At 41.8% G+C, this 16,398-nt stretch overlaps 1 protein-coding gene across 4 annotated transcripts in view; it reads left to right on the top strand.

The window, feature by feature from the left end:
* The first annotated feature begins 2,917 nt into the window (after window positions 1–2,917).
* The window catches only part of Mrnip (MRN complex interacting protein), a 16,824-nt gene continuing 3,343 nt past the window's right edge, over window positions 2,918–16,398 (top strand). For 2 of the 4 annotated variants that reach the window (XM_026412306.2, XM_026412308.2), the window contains exons 1-5: window positions 2,918–3,057; window positions 6,500–6,559; window positions 7,894–7,982; window positions 12,355–12,442; window positions 16,045–16,196. In XM_026412306.2, coding sequence (XP_026268091.1) covers window positions 2,992–3,057; window positions 6,500–6,559; window positions 7,894–7,982; window positions 12,355–12,442; window positions 16,045–16,196 — 455 coding nt within the window. In that variant the 5' untranslated portion in view covers window positions 2,918–2,991. Of the gene's footprint in view, window positions 3,058–6,499; window positions 6,560–7,893; window positions 7,983–12,354; window positions 12,443–16,044; window positions 16,208–16,398 lie in introns of all 4 variants that reach the window. The other 2 variants (XM_026412307.2, XM_077801465.1) reach the window with 2 other exon arrangements.

The following is a 16,398-nucleotide window of genomic DNA, read 5'->3' as shown; positions in this document are numbered from 1 at the left end:
CTTCCAGAAAAATAAATGCCCATCCCTCATAATCTGGACTCCTATCTCTTCAAGTAACAATGAGTTTCAACCTTTTACAGCTTCCCTTCTGAGTTAAAACTTTTAACCTACATAACTAGCCCCTGACTGTCTGAAACCACCCTAACTGTACCCTATAAACCAAAATCCTCTCTGTAAACAATAGCCATTTTCGCATTCAGTACCTGAAGAACAATAAATGGTTTCCCTGAATCTGTTGAGGTCTACTCCCATCATTTTGTGCTTACAAAACACAGCAAGGAAGACTTTATTCAAGACTATCAGACTAGGTGTAAGGCCAGAGGCCAAGCACAGTGACAGTAGGCCCACACCTGTAATCCCAGCAGTTTGGGAGGCTGAGGCAAGAGGATCGCAAATTCAAAGCCAGCCTCAGCAATTTAGCAAGGCATTAGACAACTTAGCAAGATCATGTCTCAACATAAAAAAATAAAAAAAGGGCTGGGAATGTGGCTTAGTTATTAAACACCCTTGGGTTCAATTCCTGGTACAAAAAAAAAGAAGAAGAAGGTATAGGGACCACTGCAATGGGGTCTGGAAATGGGGGAGAGAGACTGGGCTCAACTTCCAATTCACCATGGGCAGATGGGAATTTATAGCCGGAGGCCGACAGATGGAAAATTACTAGGAGGAAACAGGTGAATAAGGAGAATTCTGACTACACAGACCTAACGGGATTCTTGCTGAAGACACGCCAGCTTGATTAGACCTTACCTTGGGGATGGCGGGGAGGGGGGCAGATTGTGAAGATACTGATCAGATATTGATGATGGAAAGGAAGCAGTTCTTGCTAAACTGACTTAGCAGAGTTCTTTGTTAAAACTGGATTAAAACAAAGAAGTGCACAGGAGAGTATTCAGAAGCCTGAACAAAGTTTGGCCAAGCAAAGATGTCACTTCCCCATTTTTTTTTTTTTTTTTTTTGGTATCAGGGACTGAACCCAGGGGTTCTTAACCACTGAGTCACATCCCCAGTCCTTTTTTATATTTTATTAGAGACAGGTTCTTACTGAGTTGCTTAGGGCCTCGTTAAATTGCTGAGGATGGCTTTGAACTCAAGATCCTCCTACCTCAGCCTCTGGAGTTGCTGGGATTACAGGTAAGCGCCACCTGGCTGTTACTTCCTAATAATGCATGTGCACTTTCACTTCAAACTCAAAACTCTGTAATGGACCTGCATTGTGGTCCATTTATGGAGAGCAACTATTCTTCAGAACATTTATTCCCTTTTTTTTTTCCTGTTAGACTTCAGTAATCACTAGTACATAATAAATCTGTCTGTGTTACATGGGTTTTTTTTTCCTTAGGTTTTGGTAATTGTGACTCTTATCATTGATGGTCTCTGTTTTGTTTTCTATTTTACTCCTCTACCAGCATTTTATAAAGCAGAACCTTTCTCACCACATCTTTGTTAGAATTGGGTATTATAATTTTTTTTTTAACAAGATAGTTTTTGTTGGGCTAGGGTTATAGCTCAATGGCAGAGTGCTTGCCTAGCATGTGTGAGGCACTGGGTTGAATCCTTAGCACCACATAAAAATAAACAAATAAAATAAAGGCATTCTGTCCATCTACAACTACAAAAAAATTTTTTTCAAGAAAAGATAGTTTATGTTGTAAGTCAGGCATGAATGCCTTGGCCAGCTGGCACTAGGGTCCTGGTGGGGCTGAGACACATAAATTGAACTCCTTCCTCCACCTTCCAAATAGAGCTTTCTCTGGGGACTGCAGGAGGGACTGTTTTTCATTTTCAACTTCCTTCTCATGTGGAGCTGGTGAGCTGTTTTCCTGGGATTATGTCCTCCGGCCCTTCTGCCCATAGCGCTCTGGCTCAAAGACTGACTGCACACTTCTACCCAGATGTCCCGCACATTCGGACCACAGAACCAGCGGAATGGGCTGGAACAGGAAGGCCCTTTCTGACTCCCTCTCTGCAACTTTTAGCAGCAGAGCTACCCATGTAGGTAGACAGCAGTGGTTATCCTGTCCTTGAAACTTCAAACTTTCCAACAAGCACAGGAAGAAACAGAATAGAACTGACTGGGTATGTTAGCCCACACGGATAATTCCAGGGCAAGTCTCAGAAACTTAGCAAGTCCCAAGCAACTCAGACACTGTCTCAAAATAAAAATGTAAAAAGCGTTAGGTCCTGGGCCAAAGTAACTCCATTTTGAAAAGCGCAACCAGGCACGACCTTCTCGTTCAGCCCACTCCAAAGAGTCCCTAACAACTGAAACCGCGCCAAGTAACAATCACAAGACCAAAAGGGTTATTTTCTGGCTCCTTCATTGTACAGGAGTATATAGTTAAGAAGTTTTTTTCAGCAGGCTGCTGCACCTTGCAGAAGGGCTGCCCGGCAGATATTCTCTTGTCAATAGACCTTTGCTTGACTCAGAGCTGTGTCTGGATATTTGCACCAGCTACCTTAACAAAAATGACTGGGCAAGTAGTCGTGGCAAGCCGTCCCTGGGCTCAGTCAACATAGAGAGAGAGAAAGGGGAAAGGAGAGAAAGACCAGAGCAGGCAGGGGAAATCATCAAATCGCGGGTTGGTGGCCTGCTCTTGAGCTAGTCCTAGGATAGCGGGGCCTGAGTCCCCGGGAAGACAAACGTACCACAAAGTAACCGCCAAGATAAGCCTGAGGCTAAAGAGGCCCGAGAGTAGCCCGCGGGGGCGGGGAAGCGGCAGGGCCGGGGCGGGCCTGAGGGACGCACACCAGCAAGATCAGCGGCACTGGGACCCAAAGGAGCCAAATCCTCCTAGAGGGGCGGAGCCTGGGAAGAAGGGAGCGCGGGGCGCATGAGCAAACCAAGTGGTGCTGGTGCCTAGAGGAGCCGAGCCGGGTCAGAGGGCGGAGCCGAGCCGGGTCAGAGGGCGGAGCCGAGCCGGGTCAGAGGGCGGAGCCGAGATGTGAGCGTGGGGCGCACGCGCGCGGCAAGTGGCGACGGAGGCCGTCATGGCGCCGTCGCAGCAGTCTCGGGTTCTGCGATGCTGCAGCTGCCGCCTCTTCCAGGCGCACCAGGTGGGGCAAGCGCCGTCTTACCCCTCCTCCAGCGCGGGGATGGCTGGTGTGATGTGACCGGCCGCGGGTGTATTTGGAGCCCGAAGACGTGACAGTGCTGAGCACTGGGTGTTATTTGGTGTCGCTTACCCATAACGTCGTTCTGAGCTTTTGTTTTTATTTTATGCCTGATTGTTGTAGAAACCAGAAATGATCGTTTTTGCTGAGGTGGCTTTTCATAAATTCCTGCAGGGAATTGGGATGCCCACTCTGAAGATAGCATCCTTTATGCAGGGCAGTGGCTCTTTCTTAATTTAATTGCAAAGGGAGCGTGTTGCTGCAGGCAAGCCCAAGGAACCTGCCTGGATCCCAGCTGGCAGGCTTACGCAGGCCGCTGGTAGAAACTGCTAGATTACTTCTCAGCTGGTCCACCGGGGGTTTACAAAAGCCAGGTGATGTTCATGTGTAAATTTAGCTAGGCTGTACCTAGAGAATACATCAGGCTTCCTTTGCATCTGTACTTTACTAAGGAAGTATAGGATACAGAAAATCAGTTATCAGGAAGTTTGCTTTTAATTTAAAAGGGGATCTATTCTAACAACTGTTTTTAGAACTCAGACTAAAGATGCAGCCATGGGAATGGCACTGGTGTGAACAAGTACCATTGAAATGACCTTGGTCTACGCCTGGACGCCCTCTGGTGTCACTAGTTTGCCTCTGCCTCCAGTTTAAGCATACCCACAGACGCCTCCAGGTTTAAATGGTCGATATGTCTAAAATCTGTTTGCTTTCCTGACTTTGAGCACACAAGACAGAGGATATAATTTAACTTAATCTTTTCTGGTTTGTGCTCTACTTTGAAGTCAACTAACACTGTGTATCTACCTCTGATGGTTTCCTCTTCTTCCCAGTTACCCATTAATCTGCCATTCCTTGAGAAAGAATAGCATCAAACTTCCTTAAAATATGTATTAAAGACAATAAGATGCTGAATATGCATCTGTAAGTTTGCATGTAATGGAACTTTGTAGGGGCTCAGAAACTTAGGTGTTTTTTTGGGACTGTATTTTAGAGTTGAGAATAAATGGAAATCATTTGCATTTTTTAGTCATTACACATATACTGTCATGCATGCCCATGCTCATTTTTAACTCTATGAAAGATGATTTGATGGGCTGGGGTTGTGGCTCAGAGGCAGAGCGCTTGCCTAGCATGCGTAAGGCACTGGGTTTGATCCTCAGCACCACATAAAGTAAAATAAAGACATTGTGTCTATCTATAAGTAAAAATAAATATATATATATATTTTTAAAGTAATTTTAAAAAATGATTTGAAAGAGAGGGAGAGTGACTGTGGTGGCACACACCTGTAATCCCAGCAACTTGGTAGGCTGAGGCAGGAGGATCACAAGTTTGAAACCAGCCTGAGCAACTTAGCAAAACCCTGTCTCAAAAAGGGATGAGAATATCTGGGTGCAGTGATGCACAAATGTGCTCCCAGCAACTCAGGAGACTGAGGCAGAAGGATCTCAAGTTCAAGGCCAGCCTGGGCAAATTAGTGGGATCCTATCTCAAAATAAAAAGACCTGAGGATATAGCTCAGTGGTAAAACACTGCTGGGTTCAATCCCCAATAGGATGCTTGGTGGGGCAGTGTTGAGGAGAGGAAGTCAACCTGTTAATTACAAGTCTTCTGTGTGCTGGGCAGTTTCACACATCTCATTTAATTTCAGCAGCCTCTAAGAATGCTGGAATCCAGAGAAATCAAGTGGATTTGCCATCGAATAAATGGCAAACCCACACCTATACAATTGCAAAGATCCTGTTTTTATCTTACTGGCTTCCCAGAATCAGTTACCAGTAATATGTGTCTTTCTAAACATTTTATTCCCCAAATACTGGGGATTAAACCCAGGGGCTCACACATTAAGCAAATGCTCTATCACTGAACTAAATCCCCAACCCTATTTTTTGTAGTTTTATTTTGAGACCCAGGTCTTGCTAAGTTGCCAAGGCTGGCCTTGAACTTGCCATCCCAGCTTCCTGAGTAGCTGGGATGAGAGTATGTATCACCAAGCCTGGCCCAGGCTCTTTTTTTCTTTTTCTTTTTCTTTTTCTTTTTTTTTTTTTTTTTTTTTTTTTAGTACTAGGGATTGAACCCAGGGGCGCTTAATTACCGAGCCACATCCCCAGCCCTTTTTATTTTTAATTTTGAGACAGAGTCGCATTGAGTTGCTATGGCCTTGCTAAGTTGCTGAAGCTAGCTTTGAACTCACTGTCCTCCTACAACAGCCTCCAGAGCCACTGGGATTACAGTTGTGTGCCACTAAACCCAGCCCCAGACTTTTTTGTATTTCTTACTTGCATATATACCCATAGAAAATGCACAGGATTTGTTTTGTGGTGTTTTTTAGGTAGATCCTGAAAGGTAGAATTGCTAAGTCCTGATACAAGGCCATAGCTCATAGTTCCATCCCCAGTACCAAAAAAAAAAAAAAAAAAAATAGCCAAGTCATAGGATATATCCACTCAAATTTTTAGTAAATGCTGTTTGTCCTTAGAATCTTTGTATTAAAATCATATTAATCATAGTAATTTGTTTTGTTTTTAAGGTGCTAGGGATTGAACACGGGCCTTGTGCATGCTAGACAAGCAATCTACCACTGAGCTTCATCCTCAGCCCTCTTGTTGCTATTTTGAATGGACTGTCTTTTTTTCACCCATTATCTCTACTGTCTTTAGATGTTTGCTTTTATAAAGGCTGTGTTACCTTTTGAAGATATAATAATTTTCATCGTGGGTTGTAAAGTACATATAAATATGTTCATGTATACATAATTATATAGATATGATATATAGAGAGATACAGATGTAACATTTATTTTATTACAGAGATAAATATTTATTACATCCCAGCAATTTAAGAGGCTGAGGCAAGAGGATCGCCAGTTCAAAGTCAGCCTCAGCAACTTCGCAAGGCCCTAAGCAATGTAGCAAGACTTTGTCTCAAAATTTAAAAATTAAAAAAAAAAAAAAAGAAGAAGAAGAAGAGCTGGGATGTGGCTCAGTGGTTAAGTGCCCTTGGGTTCAATTAAAAAAAAAAAAAAAAAAAAAAAAACCAGACGGCAGAAAACTAACTTGATTTTGTTTTACATGGATGGCCAGTCTTTCCAGAACCACTTATTAAATAGTTTATTCTTTTCTCTTAAAAATGCCACCTTCAGGGCTGGGGTTGTGGCTCAGTGGTAGAGCACTTGCCTAGCATATGTGAGGCACTGGGTTCAATTCTCAGCATCACATAAAAATCAATGAATAAAATAAAGTTATTGTGTCCATCTACAACTAAGAAAATATTTTTTTTTAATGCCACCATCAGGGCTGGGGGTATAGCTAAGTTATTTCTCATCCAATTCTGTCCTGTTTTATATAATTGTCTAAGCTATATTTCTGAAATTTCAATGTAGGTGAAAAAAAGTCTCAAATGGACATGCAAGGCTTGTGGAGAGAAGCAGTCCCTTTTGAAGGTATGTTCTGATAAACAGAAAGCAGGTGGGCCCAGCCCTGCAGAAGATGTTTCTCATGGAGCCCCAACATTCCACAGCCAGGATCCTCTTCTCTCTCACTAAGTTCACCAGATACAGAGCTCCTGCTCCTTAGGTTCCTGTTCCTCCATGAAGTGAAATAGATGGAGCAGTGTGTGGGAAAATGCCATTATTTGCTTCTTCATTGACTAGGAATCTGAAGCAGGAGGGTCACTGAGCCAAGAAACTTAAGGCCAGCTTAGGTGACATAGCAAGTCTCAGTCTCAAAAAGAAAAGAATTTCAAGATGGCAACAATATAGCAGTTCTCAGGCCTGTAAAGCTGATTCTACCTATGGTGGAACTCACCAGTTCATGCTCCAAAATTTCATCACCTACCACCTTCCCCTCAGGCCTCTCAGCTGGCCCCTCACTTTAACTCCACATGTCAGTCTCTGGGTCTCTGCACTCATTTCTGTTTCATTGTATTTGCTAGAATGTTCTTCCTGATATTTTCATGGCTTGCTCCCACATGTCTTCCTATTTGTGTTCAGATGTCATCTTCTCAGTGATTCATTTCTTGACCATGGAATGCCCAACATAAAATTTTGCACGAATTGCCCCCCATTCAGCCCTACCCTATTTTGTTGCCTTATTTTCCTGAGAACATTTGTTATTGACTTGTAGCCAGATGTTTTACTAATTTATTATGTCCCCTCTTGCTAGAAAGAGCTCGTTGGTGACGGTGAGTTTTGTCCACTACTGCATAGTATTATCCACACTTAGACCAGGGCCTACCACATAATAGGTACTCAGTAAATATTTATTGAACAAATGGGTGACTGCTATGTGGGAAAAGGCATGTCATTTTATTTTGTATTCCTTTAATTATCAATTAGGGTAAGCATAATTTTATATATTTTTGGCAATTTGTGTTACATCTCTAAATAAATATCTTGAATATATGCTCCTTGGAACTTCATCTATGGATTTTTTTTTAAGTGAAATAGATGGAGCATTGTCTGGGAAAATTCCATTATATGCTTCTTCATTGAACTAGGAATTCATAAACCATTTTGCATAGGGCTTTGGGTTGCTTTGGTAGATAAGAGTTCAGGGTGCTAGTGAGGCAGCCAGCTAGACCTAAACTGGCTGCAGAGCCTGTTTATAAATCACTCTAGAAACAGCAGCCAGTCATTAGGTTTCCTGCATGCTGCTTCAAGCATTTTGGGGCCTTGCATAATACAGTTTGGTCTTCCATGAGGTACATCTCAAATATATCTGTTTCTTTGCATTCTGGCAACACTTTTTAAACTAAATATATGTTTTTCTTTCTCAGGTATATGGTGAGGGTTCTGGTGCTGACTGTAGACGCCATGTCCAAAAATTAAATCTGCTACAGGGACAGGTTTCAGAGCTGTCACTCAGGTACAGTGATTTGAAAGGAGTACGTTATCTTGTTCTGTTTTCATCTTGATTGGATGGTGGACGTATACAGTGGAGAAATCATTAGATTTCCATGTTTTACAGTGTGGCTGATTAAACACCCTGAGCCATCCTCCCCCTAAAAATAACTAAAAATGCCAGCTATAATATTTCAGATGAACTAATGAGCCATTAGCCTACTTTATATACAAACAGATATACGAAAAATTGTGGTATATATGTGTAATAAGAATTGTAATGCCAAAAAAACCCCACAAGTACATGTGTAAAGACATGAATCGGCATGAACATACTTTATACAAAGATATGAAAAATTGTGCTCTATATGTGTAATAAGAATTGTAGGGGCTGGGGATGTGGCTCAAGCAGTAGCGTGCTCGCCTGGCATACATGCACTACATACAAACAAAGATGTTGTGTCCGCTGAGAACTAAAAAAATAAATATTAAAAAAAAATTCTCTCTCTCCCTCTCTAAAAAAATATATAGATAGATAGATAGATAAATAGGCTGGACATGTGACTCAGTGTTTATTAAGTGCCCCTGGGTTCAATTCCTGGTACCAAAAAAACAAAGAAAGAAAAGAAGAAAAAGAAAGTAACCTTAAGTGGTCAAAAGTAGGAAAAAAAAAAAAAAAAAAGCTAGGGCTGGTGGTAGAACTCAGTAGTTGAGCCCTTGCTTAGCACACACAAAGCCCTGGGTTTGATCTCTACCAACAGAAAAAAAAAAAAAGAAGTAAAAGCCAAAACCCAGAGAGAAAGCACCTGAAGTGCAAAGTTTGGTACTCTGAAGCCTCCATTTATGGGGCTAGGAGGGGTGCCAGAGACAAAAGACAAAGCCAAAGGCCTGGGCTTTATAGGGAAAAAAATTTAGTAGGAGACCTCCATATAAAGCTTGAGTCCCTAAAGGCTTCTGCCCTAGTGCACAAATGAACTGCAAATACACTCAACACTGCAGCGGGAAGCTCTTATTCATTGACCTTGGCCCTAGCTGAAGAGGGAGGAATATCTCTCTAAAACTCTGGAAGCACCGGAAGCCATGCAGTGGCTTTTCAGCTTTTATACTCACTATTTGAGAAGGCTGAAGCTGAAAATTTGTTTTTCAATTGTCCCAGGAAGTCTGCTCCCCTGGAGCAACACCTCACCAACATAGACCTTAAAGAATTCCCACAGATAGTAGGGTGTGGTGGTACACACAGTAATCCCAGTGACTCAAAACGCTGAGGCAAGAGGATCACAAGATTGAGGGTAGCCTCAGTAACTTAATGAGATTCTGTCTCAAAAATTAAAAAGGACTAGGGGTATAACTCAGTGGTAAAGTGCCCTTGGGTTCAACCCCCAGTACCCACCCTCCAAAAAAAAAATCCATAGATGAAGTTCCAAGGAGCATATATTCAAGATATTTATTTAGAGATGAGGACTCACTATGTTGCCTAGACTGGCCTCAAACTCAAAATTCTCCCATGTCATCAGCCTCCCTAGTAGCTGAAATTATAGCCATGCACCAATGTACCCAGCTCAGATTTTTTAAATTGATTTGTGTGTGTGTGTGTGTATATTGCTGGGGATCAAACCCAAGATCTCATGAATGCTATGTGTTTTACCATTGAGCTACATCCCCAACCCCAGTATTCATATTTAAAAATTGTTAAACATTCAAGGAAGCATGTCATCAAGGACTAAAGACAACAGAAACAAGTCAGAAAAGTCAGACTCACAAAGATTCCAGAATTTATAATATTTCATGTTTGATATGTTTAACAAAATAAAAGGGGGTTGATTATGAGGGACTTTAGAAAATAGCCAGGTATATTTGAAAAAAAACTCAAAAAAGAGTTTATAGAAATTAAAGCCAGGTATGGTGGTGCATGCCTATAATCTCAAGCTGGGCAGGAGGATCACAAGTTCAAAGCCAGCCTCAGCAACTTTGTAAGGCCCTAAGCAACCTAGTGAGACCTGACTCGAAAAATAAATAAATAAAAATGTCTGGGGCTGTGGCATAGTGGTTAAGAACCCCCTAGATTCAATCCCCAGTTCTAAAAAAAAAAAGGAAAGAAAAATTAAAAGTAATCTCATTAAAATTAAAAATTCAGTGAGCTGGACATCATGGCATATACCTATAATCCCAGTGATTCTAGGGTGAGGCAAGAGGGTCACAAGTTCAAAGCTAGCCTCAGCAATTTAGCAAGACCCTCAACAACTTGGTGAGACCCTATCTCAAAATAAAAAAGAAAAAGGACTGAGGATATAGCTCAGTAGTGAGTGTTCCTGGGTTTAGTCCCCATTATTGAAAAAGAAAAAAAAAAAAGAACAAAGTCGGAGGACTTCTATAATCTGACATCAAGATTTATTACAATGCTTATTGAACTCAAGATAGTATGATTTTAGTGAGAGACTGGATATCTAGATATATTAGTAGATAAATGACTAAACCAATTCTGCTATATTCATACTATCAAATACTTTTCAGCACCAAAGACAACATGGGCAAATCTCAAAACTGCTGAGTAAAAGAAGCCAGATACAAAATAGAGTATAGTATGCAGATTGCTGCAAAGGAGCACAAGAGCACTTTTCAGAGTGATAAAAATTTCTGCCTTGATTGGGGATGTAGTTTCAAAAACATGGTTTTATCAAAACTCATCCAAATATGTATCTAAGTGAGTATATTTTGGTATAAAGTACTCCTCAATTGATTAATTATAAAAGTTTTTAAAAAATCTGCCCTACTGGGTGTGGTAACACACACCTGTAATCCCAGAAGCTTGGGAGACTGCAGCAGGAGGATCTCAAGTTCAAAGCCAGCTTCAGCAACTTAGTGAGGCCCTAAGCAAGACCTATCTCTAACTAAAATATAAAAAAAGGGCTGGGGATGTGGCTCAGTGGTTAAGTGCCCCTGGGTTCAATCCCCAGTTTAAAAAATTTTAAAAATCTGCCTTTAGGCACAGCAGCATAATGAAATTGCAGAACACAGAAAACAAAGCAAAAGCTAGAGAGTAGACAGCTAACTGAAAGAACAATAGACCCCAGCTTGTCAGGGGTAGCATTTACTTTTTTTTTAAGATAAGCTAATCTTCAGAATTCCAAGACATCCTGAGCTGATGGCACTATGGCACATGCCCATAATCCCAAATTGGGAGACTGAGGCGTAAATATTTAATAATAAAAAAAATTTGTTTTTAGAGGAGGGGGCTAGGGTTGTGGCTCAGTGGTAGAGTGCTCACCTAGCATGTATGAGGCACTGGGTTTGATCCTTAACACCACATAAAAATAAAATAAATATATAGTGTCCACCTAAAACTAAAAAATATTTAATTAAAATTTTTCAAAAAATAAATATTAAAAGGACTAGGGATATAGCTAGTGGTGAGTGCTTGCTTAGTATGTGTGAGGCCCTGGGTTTGTTCAAGCCCTTGTACCCAAAAGAAAAAAAAAAAGGAAAATTCCCTCCCTTGTAATGTTTGAGACATAACACAACAACTGTAAAGCCTCTCATAAGACCCTGACTGCTGGGGTGAGTTATGGCTCAGCAGTAGCATGTTCACCTAGCAAGTGTGAGGCACTGGGTTCAATTCTCAGCACCACATAAAAATAAGTACACAAAGTAAAGGTATTGTGTCCAACTACAACTAAAAAAAAAAATATATATATATATATATTAAAAAGACCCCTGACTACTGACAATCTCCCCTCTGCTAGAGGGAGAGACTCTGTGCTGCAAGAATTCAGCTGGCGGGCTGGGGATGTGGCTCAAGCGGTAGCGCGCTCGCCTGGCATGCGTGTGGCCCGGGTTCGATCCTTAGCACCACATACCAACAAAGATGTTGTGTCCGCCGAGAACTAAAAAATAAATATTAAAAATTCTCTCTCTCTCTGTCCCCCTCTCTCTCTCACTCTCTCTTTAAAAAAAAAAAAAAAGAATTCAGCTGGCACTACTTCGGATATGTATACACATATTGTCTTATTTATTTTTGTAGTCACAGGTGCAGTGTTATCCCCATTTGTAGAAAAGGAAACTGGGATCCAGTGTTGTACTCAAAGTCACACACAGCTGGTCATTGGCAAAGTCAGGATGCCAACTCCTGTTTCTACTTTGAGGGTCTGCCCTCTTGGCCCTGCATCGTGTTTCCTTTTGATAGTGACTTTCACCAGCCTCAATCAAATACCCCCTCTGCCTAGGCCATCTAAATTGCTGGAAGATGACAGAACCACATCAGAACAACAGAACTATGTCCCCGAGATTCCCCAAAACAATCTTTGAAATCTGTGGCTGAATCCTTGCATCCTCCTGTCGTCATCTTCCTTGTCCTTTCTCTTCCCATTTTATAAAGGACCTGCACATGATCTCTCCCTTAGGTCTGTGGAAGCAGCTGTAACTGCTGGCAAAGAAGAAAATGCAGGTGGGGAGCAGGCTGAGGATGGGACCCCACAGGTAGGCCTGCAGGTATGTTCTAGCCCTGCCTCCTGGGCTCTCTGTGTCTCCTAAGGGATTCCATTTATGTGTTGCCAAAGGAAGAAATTACAACACAGTTAGTTTAAAGATCCCAATCGACTTCATTTGTGATTCTTGAATCAGGCAATACTTTATTCCATAAACTAGACTAAGAGGTTGGTTTTATTCACAAAGTAGGGCTAATGAAAGCAGAAACAAAGAACAAAGAATAGATGGGTCATTTCAAAATTATTTTTCTTGTAAGGAGGGAACAAGAAGATAGAACAATAGACAAGCAAGTAGTTCACTTCAGGTTACCTTTTTTTTTTTTTATAAATCTATAGTTTTATTAAGACAAAAACTGACAATGTGTATGAAGTTTACATTTAAAGAAAAATCTCACATAAACCTAATACATGCCTAAAAAGATTTTACAATGTAGCTCTAGATGCAGGACTAGATGATATCATGATTCAAGACAGCATTTTGGGTATCAGTTAATTCATAATATTTTTTTTCTTCAAAAAAAAAAAAAGAAAATTAAAAAATGTGTTTAAAGTGAACCACTGCCCCAATATGAAAGCTAATCTCCTGAGACCAGGGCTTTTGAAACCACTCAACCTTTGAATTGACTAATGAAACTTGTGCTGTCAGTGACTGAACTCTGCCACTTATGGTTTCAGAGTTCAAAGTTTAAAAAGCAGAGGCTCCAACAGTTACCAACCTGAGTGTGGGCCCTCCTCTTTCCCTACTCTTCCATTTCCTGTACCCCTTTGGCCCCTCCCCTAGTACTTTAGCCAGTGGCTTAGATGGACAAGCTAATTTTATTTATAAGTTCATAATTGGAAAAGAAAGGGTCTTTTTGTCTGATTGCAAGAATTAGCACCTCTAAGAATAATCTGCCTGTGTATACTCTCCAATAAAAGACCTTCCCACCTCAGTCAGTTTCTATCTCCAGAATGGCAGCTTTGGTAACTTAGGAACTGGCTTAGTCCTTTTTTTGAGTAAGAATTAAAGCAGAGGGAACTTCATTATCGTGTCCATTGAAACTGGCCTGTTTGGAAAGTTAAGCTGTTACCTGTCTCCTGATTTCAGATTAAATTTATTTCAGTTTGGTGATATGGGACATTAGCATAAGTGAGACCATTTTAGTTTTTAGTCTGGTCTGTCAGGTCATAATACAAGAGCCTAGTCCAAAACTATGGCCTCTTATAATTTTTATTTAAGAATATTCATTAGTCACTGGGCCTAGAAGTGGACTGTAGTCACAGCTACTCAGGAGACTGAGACAGAAGACTCACTCGAATCCAGGAATTTGAGGCCATCATGGGCAACATAGCAAGACCCTTGCTCAAAAACAAACAAACTGGGTACAGTGGAGCACACCAGTAATCCCAGCGACTTGGGAGGCTGAGGCAAGAAGATCGAGATTTCAAAGCCAGCTTCAGTGATTTAGTAAGGCCCTAAGCAACTTGGTGAGACCCTATCTCAAAATAAAAAGGGCCAGGGATGTGACTCAGTGGTTAAGCACCCCTGGATTCAATCCCCGTACCAAAATTAAACCTGCAAAACAAGAGCTTGGAATATAGCATAGTGCTAGAGCACTTGCCTAGCATGCCTGAGGCCAAGTTCAGTCCCTTAGTACTAACAAAAAGAAACAAATACGAATAAATCCTCTACCATTTGGGGGTCTTTGTTTTGATACTAGGGACTGAACCCAAAAGCACTTTACCACTGAGCTACATCACTTGTCTTTTTAATTTTAAGACAGATCTCACTAAATTGCTCACACTGGCCTTGAATTTTAGAGTCTCCTGCTTCCGCCTCCAAATCACTGGAACCTGTACCATTTGGTTTTTTGTTTGTTTAATATTTTAGTTGGACACAATACCTTTCTTTATTTATTTTTAAGTGGTGCTAAGGATTGAACCCTGTGCCTCGCTTATGCTAGGTGAGTGCTCTACCGCTGAGCCACAACTCCAGCCCTTGGAACCTGTACCATTTGTAAGGATGGAGTTAGCCATGTGCATAAATCTTTACAATACTCAACACTGAGTATTTCATTCCATAAAATAGAATAAATCTGCTTGGAGAACTCCTTCCAAACTTAGATTGATCTTACCTCCTGTGCAGCCGCAGCTTTCTTCCCTCAGCACTCTGAGCATCCCTTTGATAAAGAGACGAAGCTGGTATCAAATACCAGGATTTTCATGTTCCTTTGCTCCAGACCTTCTAGGAGCTTCCAGGAGCTTCCTGGGAGCAGGAATAGCATGCAGTTGTTAGCTGTTGTCTGCACCTGGCACTCAGACAGCATCAGGTGGGCAGTGTGTGTGACAGCTTTCATGACTGAGTGGGTGGCCCTCTGGGTACATTAGAGATGCTGTGGGCACACAGAGAGAGCTCTGTGTCCTGCCAGAGCCAGAAGAAGTGGGAAAAACTGTCCACCAGCAAAGCAACTACCTAGCTTTGCTCTGCTCACAAGATAACACTAGCCATGTCCTCTCATTACTTTGTCTTCATATTTTTATTATAAACTAGGGAGGTGCTCATAAGCTTCAAGTACAGCCATTCTGACAGCTTTGTCTGTGCTTCCCATTTGATCCCTTTACAGGGTCTTGCATATGTTGTCCAGGCTGGTCTCAAATGGGTGGGCCCAAGTTATCCCCCTGCCTTAGCCTCTTGAGTAGCTGGGATTGTGGGTACTTCATTATTCTTATTAAAAGATACTTTTTTACATCCTAAAGTTTTATATCATTCTTCTAAATGTAACTTTCAATGATTTTCATTTTTAAGAAGCTTAATGGCTGAGGGCTTACCTAGTATGTGCAAGGCCCTGGGTTCAATTCCCAGCACCACACACACAAAAAAATAATTATTATAAAGCTTAAGAGTACCTACAGAATATTGTGGGCATACCAGTGCTAATTTCCTTATTGTGGGGGCAGTTAGTTGCCTCTCCACTTAAGCCATTAGTAGAGGAGTAGTAGTAGTAGTAGTAGTAGTAGTAGTAGTAGTAGTGGGGATTGAACCCAGAATACACTACCACTGAGTTACATTCCCAGTCCTTTTTATTTTCAATTTGGAGATAGGGTTTCATTAAGTTGCTCAGTCTGCCCCTGAATTGTGATCCTCCTTCCTCAACTTCCCAAGCAATTGGTATTACAGGCTTGTGCCACCATGTCCAACTCCAACTATTATAAATAAATAATTGCTATTATTTGTAACCCTGTCATGAGTATGATTTTTCCCCTTGCATTTCTGGGGATGGAACACAGGGCCTTAGCCATGCTAGGCAAGGGCCCTACCACTGACCTATACCTCACCCCTGTGACAAACATCTTTGTGCCTTGGTTGTTTGGAGATCCTGAGTCAAGGAACATAGATCTTTGGAAGGTTCTTGACAAGTTGTGCCCTGCACAAGGCCTGGACCAATGTACACTGTCTACTGTTGTCTTCGGGCAGCTGTATCCCCATCAGCTTTCAGCCATGTGCCTTTCCTGGTAATGAGGGAAACATGGGTCTTAAGACCTCATACCTAAGTGTCAAAGCTGATGATTTTTTATCAAAGTGGCCACTTTCCAACTCTAGAGTTTAATCTCTTTCCCAACCTGCAGGAAAAATCCCAGCCCTTGGAGAACCGCTGGCTGAAGTATCTAGACAAGGGCAGCCCAGAGCAGGAGCCAGAAGGAGTATGTTTCCACACACAGCCCTCATCCAACCCAGAGCATCTAGGCCCTCCCTTCAATCAAGCCCTGCCCAGAAAAAGGTGCCAAGTGGGTCTGTAATCCAGAAGGAATGATGAGCTGCTTCTAGTTGTTGGCCAAAGTGGGAGCAGCCCAAGTGTCATATGCCAGTGGGCAGGAAAGCTGGGGGATAGCCATCACTGCCAGCCCCCTTTGTCCCTGGGTGGTCCCATAGGGAGATGAGGACTGGGAGGACACTGGCATGGGCAACCTGTATGCTGAGTG

This window comes from Urocitellus parryii, chromosome 1 (genome assembly GCF_045843805.1).
Source record: "Urocitellus parryii isolate mUroPar1 chromosome 1, mUroPar1.hap1, whole genome shotgun sequence".
Lineage (NCBI taxonomy): Eukaryota > Metazoa > Chordata > Mammalia > Rodentia > Sciuridae > Urocitellus > Urocitellus parryii.
The sequence above is the reverse complement of the archived record's forward strand: the minus strand, read 5'-3'. Positions and strand labels throughout refer to the sequence as shown.